The sequence below is a fragment of the Rhinolophus sinicus genome, linkage group LG09 (assembly GCF_036562045.2).
Source record: "Rhinolophus sinicus isolate RSC01 linkage group LG09, ASM3656204v1, whole genome shotgun sequence".
NCBI lineage: Eukaryota > Metazoa > Chordata > Mammalia > Chiroptera > Rhinolophidae > Rhinolophus > Rhinolophus sinicus.
Genome location: NC_133758.1, coordinates 59,452,288 through 59,465,405, shown reverse-complemented (window position 1 = coordinate 59,465,405; position 13,118 = coordinate 59,452,288). Strand labels below are relative to the sequence as shown.

Below are 13,118 nucleotides of genomic sequence, written 5' to 3'. Positions count from 1 at the left end.
GCTGCCAAAGAGCTCCAACTCCTGACCACCTGCTTCCAAAGCCCTAACTCAAAGGCTTATGGGGAGTAGCACTAACTTATTCTTCACAGTGTTGTTACAAGGCTTCAAAAGAATGTAAATAAAAGGCTCAGTGTAACGTTCAGCATGAAGTACTCAGAAAGGGAGACCCATCTTGCTCTACACTGATAACCCATTAGCTGTTTAAAGCAGACCTAAATCTCCTTAAGTAGGCACCATTACATGATTTAAAAAAAGACAAGTCTAGGAAAGAATCTAGATGGTGAAACCTGGTGGACAAGGACCAGGTCAGATGCCAGTCTGTGGTTTCCCCAACATTCTCCTTCTGGCCCAACACCACACAAACTGCCTCATACTAGTTACTAGGGGTTAGGTCATTAGCAGACCATTTTCTCTGAGGACCATCGGCAAATAATAAAACTCCCTTCTGGCATAAAGCACTATTTAAAAACATGTTTTCAAAGGACAGAATAGAAACTAGGCACCATCTGCAATGAAACAAAATGCCCATAGACCTACGTTTCTTTTCATATTCCTGTTCCAAAGGCACAATAACACCATCATCTTCATCTAGGTAACCATAGTATTCAAAATCGATCGCCTTCATGAGCTCAGCACGAGTCTTTCTTGGAGGAGGAAGAGCTAAAAGAAAGAGCACCAACATAGCTGAATTTCTCATCACAATCACACTCAAGACTTCTCCTTCCACAATGTTATACAGGAATACAGTATGAGTGCTCATTAAAATAACATGAAATAAGAACTTCTCTACACTAGTAATAGGATTATATAAGTGGCACTATCCTTTCAAAAATCAGTGTTGAAATCTTTGACCCAATTAGTCCATTTAAAATGAATCTATCCTAATTTAAAAAACAAAACAAAAGCTGGCAAAGCTTTATGGACAGAAATGTGCATCACAGCACTATTTATAACAGTGAAAACTTGGAATACCCTAGGATTATTAATTGCAGGGTATGTGTGGGATGGAGTAGCCTGTAGTACTGATAATGCTATTTCACAGGGTGTTTTAATAACATAGGAAATGCCATAATGTTTAATGGAAAAAAAATATGGGAAAACATAAGTATATAGATAACACAAAAGAAACTATAAACAAAAAAAAAGATAAACAAGAAAGTCCTGAAGAAAATATTTTCAGACTAAGGATTACTATTCAGAATATTTAAGTAATTCATGAAAATAAAAAGGGAAATGACAACCGAACAAATTGGCCAAAGAATAAAAGCTGATAATTTAAGAAGAAAAAAATTCATATATATGAACATTTCAATTAGTAATTGAACTAAATTATCAATTTCATTAGTAATCAGGGAAATGAAAGTAATTTTTTTTTCATCCATCAGATCAGCAAAAGCATTATAATTATGAAAATCTGGAAATAACTACAAATCTACCAAAGCAGGAATGGTTTTATAAAGTATGGTTAACCCATACCATGATATTCTAATTCTTCTCATCCACTAATAGAGTTCTAAGTAAAACTTTGGGAGGATGTCAGTGTATATCACGAAAGAGATACGGGAAGTCACTCTGTTTTGGCAGGTTTCCATCTGTCTCCCTGATGTATATAATGGCAACTCTGTCCACCCCCCTACAACTCTCAGTCCATGTGTTGTGAGTGGTAGTCACCAAGTTGGCTGCAACCAGGACAGAGTACAAGCTGAAACCTGGCTGGCTCGGAGCAATGGCACTCGGACACAGAGACTGGTTTAAGGATGGAACTACCATGTTTCCACGAAAATGAGACCGGGTCTTACATTAATGTTTGCTCCAAAAGACACATTAGGGCTTATGTTCAGGAGATGTCATCCTGAAAAATGGGCTTATTTTCCAGTTAGGTCTTATTTTCAGGGAAAACATGGTCTGATCTAATCAAAACCAACCAGACTTAATTCTAGGAATTTTGCTTGAACTGCTTAGGGGAAAAAAATCTGGTGCTGAGAGAAAACAAAATGTTAATTTGAAGATATACAATTTGTCATTGCAAGCCTTGAGAGAGTTAGAGAAAAAAAATCTCACACAATGGAGTCAAAATTACAACATGGAGAAATGTGATCTAGAATCAGCCATTCCTCATGGCAAACTACCCGTGGGCTTTTCAGTTATGAGAGCCAATAAATTTAGGCTTTTCTGCTTAAAGTGAATTGGGGTTGTGTCACCTGTCACTTTTACTGATGAAATTTAGCTGATGGAATAATTATGGAAGGGAACATACCAAACAGGTAACAATAGTTACCAGTTATCTCTAGCAGGGGCACTGAGATTAGGGGAGTTGGGTGGTCAAGAGGATTGTACTACTATTTAAATTATACTCATTAAGACTAACTCAGGCATTTTTTTAATTAAAACAAGAAAATCTATGCCTGGAATAGATAAAAATAAGTTTAGAAAAATGTAAATGCAAGAAAAAAGAGAAACACACAACATAACTTCAATTTAGGAGCCCCAACACCACCACTGCAACCCTTAAAAAAATGGAAGGAAATATGCCCTTACATGTTAACAATCGTTACCTATAAGTTGTGAAAATGTGGCTGACTTTTTCTTGATTTTTTGTATTTTACAACTTCTCTGTAATAAAATTATATCACTTCCATAATAAACAGCATGATATTTAAACTCTGAATTATTTTTAAGTGATGTTAATGACACATACAAAAGCAGTTTTGGCATAATGAATTTAAAAATAAGCAGGGTTTAATAAAGGTAGAATTATATTTTTAAACAAATACAAAAAGCGACTGAAAGGAGAGTAGAATACCAGTATTACTCTTCCCTGCTTTTCACGTTTTCTAGAATACTTTTTTATATTCTAAAAATATTCTAATATTTATAGAATACTTTCCTAAAAAGCAAAATTAAAATACAACCATATCTTATTTCATTGTGTTTTGCTTTATTACGCTTCGCAGATATTGCATTTTTTACAAATTGAGGTTTGCGGCAATCCTGCTTCAAGGAAGTCTACTGGCTCCATTTTTCCAATAGCATTTGCTCACTTTGTGTCTCTGTCACATTTTGGTAATTCTCCCAATATTTCAAATGTTTTCATGATTATTATATTTGTTTTGGTGATCTGTGATCAGTCGTCTTTGATGTTACTATTGCAATTGTTTTGGGGAGCCACAAACCACACCCATATAAGATGGCAAATTGAATCAATGTTATGTGTTCTGATTGTTCCACCAACTGGCTGTTCCTCCATCTCTTTCCCTCTCCTTGGTCCTCCCTATTCCCTAAGACACAACAATGTTGAAATTAGGCCAATTAATAACCCTACAATGGCTTTTAAGTATTCAAGTAAAAGGAAGAGTCACATGTCTCTAACTTTAAATCAAAATCTAGAAATGATCAAGTTTAGTGAGGAAGGCATGTTGAAAGCCAAGATAGGGCCTCTTGTGCTAAAACAGTTAGCCAAGTTGTGAATGTCAAGGAAAAGTGCTTGAAGGAAATTAAAAGTGCTACTCCAGTGAAACATATGAATGACAAGAAAGCAAAACAGCTTTATTGCTGATGTGGAGAAAGTTTTCATGGTCTAGACAGAAGATCAAACCAGCCACAACACTCCCATAAGCCAAAAGCCGAATCCAGAGCAAGACCCTAAGTCTCTTCAATTCTATGGAGGCTGAGAGAGGTGAGGAAACTGCAAAAGAAAAGTCTGAAGCTAGCAGAGGTTGGTTCATGAAGTTCAAGGAAAGAAGCCATCTCTATCTACAGCATAAAAGTGGGAGGTGAAGCAGCAAGTGCTCATGTAGAAGCTGTAACAAGTTATCCAGATCTAGCTAAGATAATTAATGAAGGTGGCTACACTAACCAACAGGTTTTCAATGTAGAAGAAACAGCTTTAAACTAGAAGAAAATGCCATGTAGGACTTTAATAGCTAGAGAGAAGTCAGTGCTTGGCTTCAAAGCTTCAAAGGACAGGCTGACTCTCCTGTTAGGGGCTAATGCAGCTGGTGACTTTAAGTTGAAGCCAATGCTCCTTTATAATTCTAAAAATCCTAGGGCCCTTAAGAATTATGCTAAATCTACTCTGCCTGTGCTCTACAAATGGAACGACAAAGTATGGATGACAGTACACTGTTCACAACATGGTTTACTGAATATTTTAAGCCCACTATTTAGACCTACTGCTCAGAACTCAAGATTCCTTTCAAAATTATACTGCTCATTGACAGTGCACCTAGTCACCCAAGAGATCTGATGGAGATGTACAATGAGATGAATGTTGTTTTCATGCCTGCTAACACAATATCTATTCTGTTATACATGGATCAAGGAGTAATTTCAACTTTCAAGTCTTATTATTTAAGAAATACATTTCATAAGGCTATTGCTGCCCTAGAAAGTGATTCCTCTGATGGATCTGGGCAAAGTAAATTGAAAACTTTCTGGAAAGGAGTCATCATTTTAGATGCCATTAAGAACAGACGTAATTCATGAGAACAGGTCAAAACTGCAACATTAACAGGAGTTTGGAAAAAGTTGATTCCAACCCTCACGGATACTTTGAGGGGGTGAAGACTTCAATGCAGGAAGTAGCTGCAGATGCGGTGGAAATAGCAAGAGAAATAGAATTGCAATTGGAGCCTGAAGATGTGACTGAATTGCTACAATCTCATGATAAAACTTAAACATATGAGGAGTTGCTTCTTATGATCAGCAAAGAAAGTGGTTTCTTGAGATGGAATATACTCCCAGTGAAGATGCTGTGAAGACTACTGAAATAACAACGAAAGATTTAGAATATTACATAGTTGATAAAGCAGAGACAGGGTTTAAAAGAACTGACTCCAACTTTGAAAGAAGTTCTGTGGGTAAAATGCTATTGAATAACATCACATGCTACAGAGAAAACATTCTTGCAAAGAAAAGTGAATCGATGCAGCTGAGTTCATTGTTGGCTTATTTTAAGAAACTGTCACAGCCACTCCATTCTTTAGCACCCACCACTCTGATCAGTCATCAGCCATCAACATCGAGGCAAGGCCCTCCACAGCAAAAAGATTACAACTCACCGAAGGCTCAGATGATGGTTAACATGTTTTAGCAATAAAGTATTTTTTTAATTAAGGTGTGTACATTTTTTAGCATAATTCTATTATTGTACAATTAATTGACTACACTATAGTGTAAACATAACTTTTATGTAACTGGGAAACCAAAAAATTCATGATTCGCTTTGTTGAGATATTCGCTTTATTGCAGTGGTCTGGAACCAAACCTGCAATATCTCCGAAGTATGCCTTTACATAAAAACTCTGGTCCAGTGGTTTCCAATTGAATTTTGGAAGACCAAAGTTTAGCTGAAGTTCCCCAGGGCCAAGGAAGGAAAGGACAGGAGAGGTGTGGGTGCCTGGCTTGGACTGACACAGAACAGCTCCACTTTTCTCTATTTTTTACCTATTGTGGTTTGGCCCAAGGTTTTACTGTCCTTCAGTTAGAATTTTTTCAACTAGCAAGTGAACTATGAACCTAATTCAATGAATTTAAGAGCCTACCCCAATAATTTTGGGAAATTTCAAATAGGCAAACTGCTCATTCAGACTGAGAGACTGGCAAGTGCAAAGAGTGTGGAATTTGGCACCAGTCAATTCTAGGTACTTTCCAGCCCTAACTGTGTGTACTGGGCTTGTGACTTCAACTCCTGGTGCTTTCAGTTTCTTATTTCAAATTTTGGGAACAATAATTCTGACACTACAGGGCTTCTGTGCAGCTAAGAAATGATATAGGAAAGCACCCAGCACATAGCATGTCTACTGTTACGATGATTACGAAAAATTCGAGGCTAGCTTTTTTGGCTCTCTGAGAGGCAGCATGGCAGTCAGCAAGAACAAGCACTTTGCAAGAGGCAGCCAAAAGGGAGCTGAGAAGAAAGTGGTTGATCCATTTTCTAAGACTGATATGATGTGAAAGTACCAGCTACATTCCATATACGAAATATTGGAAAAACACTAGTAACAAGAACCCACATTGCATCTGATGGTTTCAAAGGATGTGTTTTTGAAGTGAGCCTAGCTGACCTACAGAATGATGAAGTTGCATGTAGAAAATTCAAGCTAATTACTGAGGACGTTCAAGGCAAAAAGTGCCTAATTTTCATGGCATGGATCTTAACCCATGACAAAATGTGCTCCATCTTCAAAAAATGGTAGCACATAATTGAAGCTCATGTTGATGCCAAGACTATCAATGGTTATTCACTTCATCTATTCTGTGTTGGTTTTACTAAACAATGTAGCAATTAGGTTTTGAAGACCCCATGCTCAGCATCAATAAGTCCACCAAATCTGGAAGATGATGGAAATAATGACCAAGAGGTACAGACAAATGACTTGAAAAAAAGTGGTCAATAAATTCATTCCAGATAGCATTAGAAAAGAGAGAGAAAAGGCTTGCCAATCTATTTATCTATCCCACATGCCTTTGTTAGAAAAGTAAAAATGTTGAAGAAGCCCAGGTTTGAACTGGGAAAAATCATGGAGCTTCACTGTGAAGGTGGCAGTTCTGGAAAAGCTACTGGGAATGAGAGAGGTGCTAAAGCTGAACGAGCTGATGGATATGGGCCCCCAGTCTAAGAATCTGCTTAAAATTCAGATCTTTCATGTGACAAATAAAAGCCTATTTGTGATGTTTAAACAAAAAGAAAATTGAGGCTAAAACATGTCGAAATGTTAATTACTTACGTTCTTTTTCAAATAGCTCTCTAACACCAGGCAAATCTTTTGCTGCTCCAAAGTATTTATAACCTCGATTTCCTGGGACTTCTTTCCCTTCATGATCCAGCATTTTAGGGCCAACTTTCTTATAGAGAAAGAAAAAGAGAAAATGGATCTGATCCTTAAATCCACTATTTCCATGTTCACAAATACATATATATATATATATATATATATATATATATATATATATATATATATATATGTATGTATCTTTTTAATTTATTGGGGTGACAATTGTTAGTAAAATTACATAGATTTCAGGTGTACAACCCTGTATTACCTCATCTATAAATCCCATTGTGTGTTCACCACCCAGTGTTAGTTCTCCTTCCATCACCAGATATTGGATAACCCTTACCCTCATCTCCCACCCCCCACCCCCCTTAACCTCTGGTAACCACTAAACTATTGTCTGTGTCTATGACTTTTTGTTTCTCATTTGTTGGTCTTGTTCTTTTGTTGTTTTTGGTTTATATACCACATGCCAGTGAAATCATATGGTTCTCTGCTTTTTCTGTCTGACTTATTTGGCTGAGCATCATACTCTCAAGATCCATCCACGTTGTCACAAATGTTCCTATATCATCTTTTCTTACCGCCGAATATTATTCCATTGTGTTTCTATACCACAACTTCTTTATCCATTCATCTATCAAAGGACATTTTGTTTGTTTCCATGTAAAGAAAGCTGCAATGAACAATGGAGCACACGTGTCTTTATGTATAAATGTTTTCAGATTTTTTGGGTAGATACCCAGGAGAGGGATTGCTGGGTCATATGGTAATTCTATTCGTAATTTTTTGAGGAACCTCCACACTGCCTTCCATAACGGCTGCACCAGTCTGCATTCCCACCAACAGTGTATGAGGATTCCATTTTCTCCACGGCCTCTCCAACACTTGTTACTATTTGTCTTGTTGATGATAGCCATTCTGACTGGGGTGGGGTGATATCTCATTGTGGTTTTTATTTGCATTTCTCTGATGTTGAGCATTTTTTCATATGTCAATTTGCCATTTGTATGTCCTCTTTGGAGAAATGTCTCTTCAAGTCCTCTGCCCATTTTTCAATTGGGTTATTTGATTTTTGTTGTTGAGTTGCATGAGTTCCTTGTATATTTTGGATATTAGCCCCTTATCGGAGGCACTGTTTGCAAAAATCTTCTCCCATTCAGTTGGTGGCCTCTTTATTTTGTCGATGGTTTCTTTTGCTGTGCAGAAGCTTTTCAGTTTCATATAGTCCCATTCGTTTATTTTAGCTTTTACTTCCATTGCCTTTGGAGTCAAATTCATAAAATGCTCTTTGAACCCAATACATAAGTTTAGTACCTATGTTTTCTTCTATGCAGTTTATTGTGTCAGGTCTTATGCTTAAGTCTTTGATCCATTTTGAATTAATTTTGGTACATGGTGACAAATAGCAGTCCAGTTTCATTCTTTTGCACTTGGCTGTCCGATTCTCCCAGCACCATTTTTTGAAGAGGCTATCTTTCCTCCATCGTGAATTTTTAGCTTCTTTGTCAAAAATTGTCTGTCCATATTTATGTGGTTTTATTTCTGGGTTCTCAATTCTATTCCATTGGTCGATGTGTCTGTTTTTCTGCCAATACCATGCTGTTTCGATTATTGTAGCCCTGTAGTACAAGCCAAAGTCAGGAAGTGTGATACCTCCATTATTGTTCCTTTTTCTTAAGATTGCTTTGGCTATTCGGGTCTTTGTGGTTCCAAACAAATCTGATGATTTTTTGTTCTATTTCTTTAAAATATGCCATTGGGATTTTGATGGGGATTGCATTGAATCTGTATATTGCTTTGGGTAATATGGCCATTTTAACTATGTTGATTCTTCCAATCCATGAGCACGGAATGTCTTTCCATTTCTTTGTGTCTTCTTCAATTTCTTTCAAAAATGTCTTATAGTTTTCAGCATATAGGTCTTTCACATCCTTGGTTAAGTTTATTCCTAGGTATTTTATTCTTTTTGCTGCAATTGCAAAAGGAATTGTTTTTTGTATTTCTTTTTCTGAGATTCCATTGTTAGTATATAGGAAGGCAATGGACTTTTGTGTGTTGATTTTGTAGCCAGCAACTTTACTGTATTCGTTGTTTCTAATAGCTTTTTGGTGGAGTCTTTAAGGTTTTCTATATATAGCATCATGTCATCTGCAAAGAATGATAATTTAACTTCTTCATTCCCAATTTGGATGCCTTTCATTTCTTTCTCTTGTCTGATTGCTCTGGCAAGGACTTCCAGCACTATGCTGAAAAGCTGAGGTGATAGGAGACATTCCTGTCATGTTCCTGAATGTAGAGCAAAGGGCTTCAGTTTTTCTCCATTAATTATGAGATTAGCAGAGGGCTTGTCATATATGGCCTTTATTATGTTAAGGTATTTTCCTTCTATACCCATTTTATTAAGTGTTTTAATCATAAATGGATGTTGTATCTTGTCAAATGCTTTTTCTGTATCAATTGATATAATCATATGATTTTTGTCCTTTATTTTGTTTATGTGATGTATCACATTGATGGATTTGCAAATGTTGAACCATCCTTGTGCCCCGGGGATGAACCCCACTTGGTCGTGATGAATAATCTTTTTAATGCATTGTTGTATTTGATTTGCTAGAATTTTGTTTAGGATTTTTGCATCTGTATTCATCAGAGATATTGGTCTGTAGTTTTCTTTTTTGGTGTTGTCCTTACCAGGTTTTGCTTTCAGGGTAATTTTGGCCTCATAAAATGAGTTAGGGAGTACTGTCTCTTCTTTAATTATTTGGAAGAGTTTGAGCAGGATTGGTATTAGATCCTCTTTGAAGGTTTGGTAGAATTCACTAATGAAGCCATCTGGTCCCAGACTGATTCAATTTCGTTACTGGTGATTGGTCTGCTTAGATTTTCCAGTTCTTCATGGTTCAGCCTTGGAAGGCTATATGTTGCTAAGAACTTTTCCAGTTCTTCTAGTTATTGAATTTGGTGGCATACAGTCCTTCATAGTATTCTTGGATAATCCTTTGTATTTCTGTGGGGTCCGTGATAACTTCCCCTTTTTCAGTTTCTGATATTGTTAATTAGTGTCTTCGCTCTTTTTATCTTAGTGAGTCTAGCCAAGGGTTTGTCAATTTTGTTAATCCTTTCAAAGAACCAGCTCTTTGTCACATTAATGTTTTCTGTTGTCTTTTTGTTCTCTACTTCATTTAGTTCTGCTCTAATTTTTGCTATTTCCTTTCTTCTGCTGACCTTGGGTTTCACTTGTTCTTCTTTTTCTAGTTCTTTAAGGTGTAGCATGAGGTTATTTATTTGGGATCTTTCTTGTTTCTTGAGATAGGCCTGTAATGCTATAAATTTCCCTCTTACAACTGCTTTCGCTGTATCCCAAAAATTTTGGTAGGATGTATTTTCATTGTCATTTGTTACTATGCATCTTTTGATCTCTTCTCTAATTTCTTCTTTGACCCAGTCGTTCTTTAAAAGTATGTTGTTTAATCTCCATGTATTTGTGTTTTTTCCTGCTTTCTTTTTGCAGTTGATATCCAATTTCAAAGCCTTGTGATCAGAGAATATGCTTGGTATGATTTCAATCTTCTTAAATTTGCTGAGGCTGATTTTATGTCCCAATATATGGTCTATCCTTGAGAATGTTCCATGTACACTAGAAAAGAATGTATAGTCTGATGTTTTAGGATGAAGTGCTCTATAAATGTCAATTATGTCCATTTCATCTAATGTGTCATTTAGGGCTGCTATTTCGTTATTTATTTTCTGTTTGGATGATCTATCCATAGCTGTCAATGATGTATTTAAGTCCCCTAGTATAATTGTGTTTTGGTCAATTTCTCCCTTTAGTTCTGTTAGTAGTTGCTTGGTATATTTCGGTGCTCCCTGATTGGGGGCATAAATATTGATGACTGTTATGTCTTCTTGTTGTATAGTCCCCTTTACCATTATGAAATGTCCATCTTTGTCTCTTGTTACCTTTTTTATCCTGAAGTCTGTTTCATCTGATATCATTATGGCTACACCTGATTTTCTCTGGGTACCATTTGCTTGGAGTGTCAATTTCCACCCTTTCACTTTGAGTCTATGCTTGTCCTTGTAGCTGAGATGTGTCTCTTGGAGACAGCATATGGTTGGGTTTAGTTTTTGATCCAATCTCCTACTCTGTGCTTTTTTATTGGTGAGTTCAGTCCATTTACATTTAGGGTGATTATTGATATGTGAGGATTTCCTGTCATTCTATCTTTAGTTTTCTGCTAAGGCTGTGTCTCCATTGTTTCTTTGCCTTTTCTTGTTGTGGTCTATCATTTCTGTGTGGTGGTATTCTAAGATGTTTCCCTCTGTTTCTTCTTTTATTACTGTACATATTTTATTTCTGGATATTTTTTTAGTGGTTATCCTTAGGTTTATGTCAAAGAAAGTTTGATATTAGAGTATTCCATTTTCTTCAGCACCCTTACTTCTCCATTCCCATATTCCGGTTCAGGCCTTTACTCCCCCCTTTTTATGTTTTGGTTCCCACAAATCATCCCTGTTCATGGTGGTCGAATAGCCTCCTGTTGTATTTCTTTTAGTGCAGGTCGTGTATTAGAAAATTCCCTCAGCTTCTCTATGTCTGGAAAGGTCTTTATTCCTCCTTCGTATCTAAAAGATGTCTTTCCTGGATATATTATTCTTGTCTCATAATTTCTCTCTTTCAATAGTTTGAATATTTGGTTCCACTCCCTCCTGGCTTGTACAGTTTCTGCTGAATAATCTGATGATAATGTAATGGGCTTTCCTTTGTAGGTTACCGTCTTCTTTTCCCTGGCTTCCTTGAGGATTCTTTCTTTGTCGTTGATTTTAGACAGCTTTAATACCATGTGCCTTGGAGAAGTCCTGTTGGGATTGAGGTAATTAGGTGTTCTATTTGCTTCTTGGATTCGAGGATCCAGTTCTGTCCACAAGTTTGGGAAGTTCTCATCGACAATTTGTTTGAATATATTCTCTGTTCCCTTCTCTTTCTTCTCCTTCTGGTATGCCCATTATTCTTATATTGCTCTTTCTGATGGAGTCAGAAAGTTCTTGTAGAGTTCTTTCATTTCTTTTAAGTCTCAAGTCTCTTTCTTCTTCCATCTGTGTCATTTCCAGGTTTCTATCTTCGATGTCACTGATTCTTTCCTCCATCTGGTCAACTCTACTACCTAAGCTGGTTATTTCATTCTTAATTTCTTCTATTGAGTTCTTAATCTCCAGAAATTCTATTTGGTTCTTTTTTAAAATTTCAATCTCTTTCGTAAAATGCTCATGTTGTTCTTTGATTGTGTTTCTGAGTTCATTAAACTGCCTTTCTGTGTTTTCTTGCATCTCGTAGTTTTTTTCAGAACTGCAATCTTGAATTCTCTGTTATTTAAGTCACATATTTCCATATCTTTAAGTTCCTTTTCTGGAGACTTTTCACTTTCTTTCTGAGCTGTCTTGTTGCCTTGATTATTCATGGAAATTACTGATTTATTATTTCTCTTCCTAGACATCTACAGGAGTGGCTTCTGCAACAGGTTGATAGGAAGAGGTCTTTCTTTTGTTTTCTAGTACTTGTTGGTAGAATGTTTTATTTTCTCTCCGACTGCAGCCTTTTTTTTCTCTCTCACCCGGTAGTGCTATGTTTTCTCTGCACTATTCCAGCTTCTCACACAATGAGGGGATTCCCTGGGAGACGGGCTTCTCCTATTAATAGTTTGCCTGGGTCACAGGGCGCAGAGTCCCAGTGGGTATGCGGAGAGCTTTCAAAGTTCCAAAACTCTTCCTCCACCAGATTCAGAGTCCTTATGTTTCAGCTGTTCTGTATACTCCTGCAGGGATCCGCCCAGATAGGTGGGGCCAGGGGTGGGGTGAGTTTTGAGAGGTAGCTCAGAGCAATGGTGGCGACCACCACCACAGCCGGTCCTGCGTCCACAGCTCCCTCCCCTTTGCCGGAAGTAACTGGGCTGCGAATCTGTGTCTGCGGTCCACAGTTCTCAGAACAGCAAATGTTCTGTTCTTTTGATCTGACACTGCTACTGTTCCGCTTCTAGCACTGGGCAGGTGGGGGCAGGGTGAGCTCTGGGAGGGTAGGGAGAGGGCGGCTATTCTCAGTGCCTAAGCCTTCCGTTCTCTGCTTGGCAGTGAGGGCTTAAACCACTGCTTTCAGCCTTCTTCCCTCAGTCTTTGCTCCGAGGTCTGTGCCATGAGCGTTGGTTTCAGCCGTGTTCTATGCTGTCCCCTCAGCCCTGTGCGCCATAAGCGGAGCCCTAGCAGTCCGAGTTATTCCCTCTCCCGCAGCTGCGGTAGTTCCAGGATGCATCGAGCTCGGAGCACTGAGCTAGGTCTGCGTCCTGC

At 37.6% G+C, this 13,118-nt stretch overlaps 1 protein-coding gene across 2 annotated transcripts in view; it reads right to left on the bottom strand.

Moving 5' to 3' along the window:
• The window catches only part of ISY1 (ISY1 splicing factor homolog), a 42,561-nt gene that overhangs the window by 12,460 nt on the left and 16,983 nt on the right, over positions 1-13,118 (bottom strand). For both annotated transcript variants that reach the window (XM_019719029.2, XM_074340507.1), the window contains 2 exons: positions 6,729-6,846; positions 538-660 (listed from right to left, as the gene is read on the bottom strand). In XM_019719029.2, coding sequence (XP_019574588.1) covers positions 538-660; positions 6,729-6,846 — 241 coding nt within the window. The remainder of the gene's footprint in view (positions 1-537; positions 661-6,728; positions 6,847-13,118) is intronic.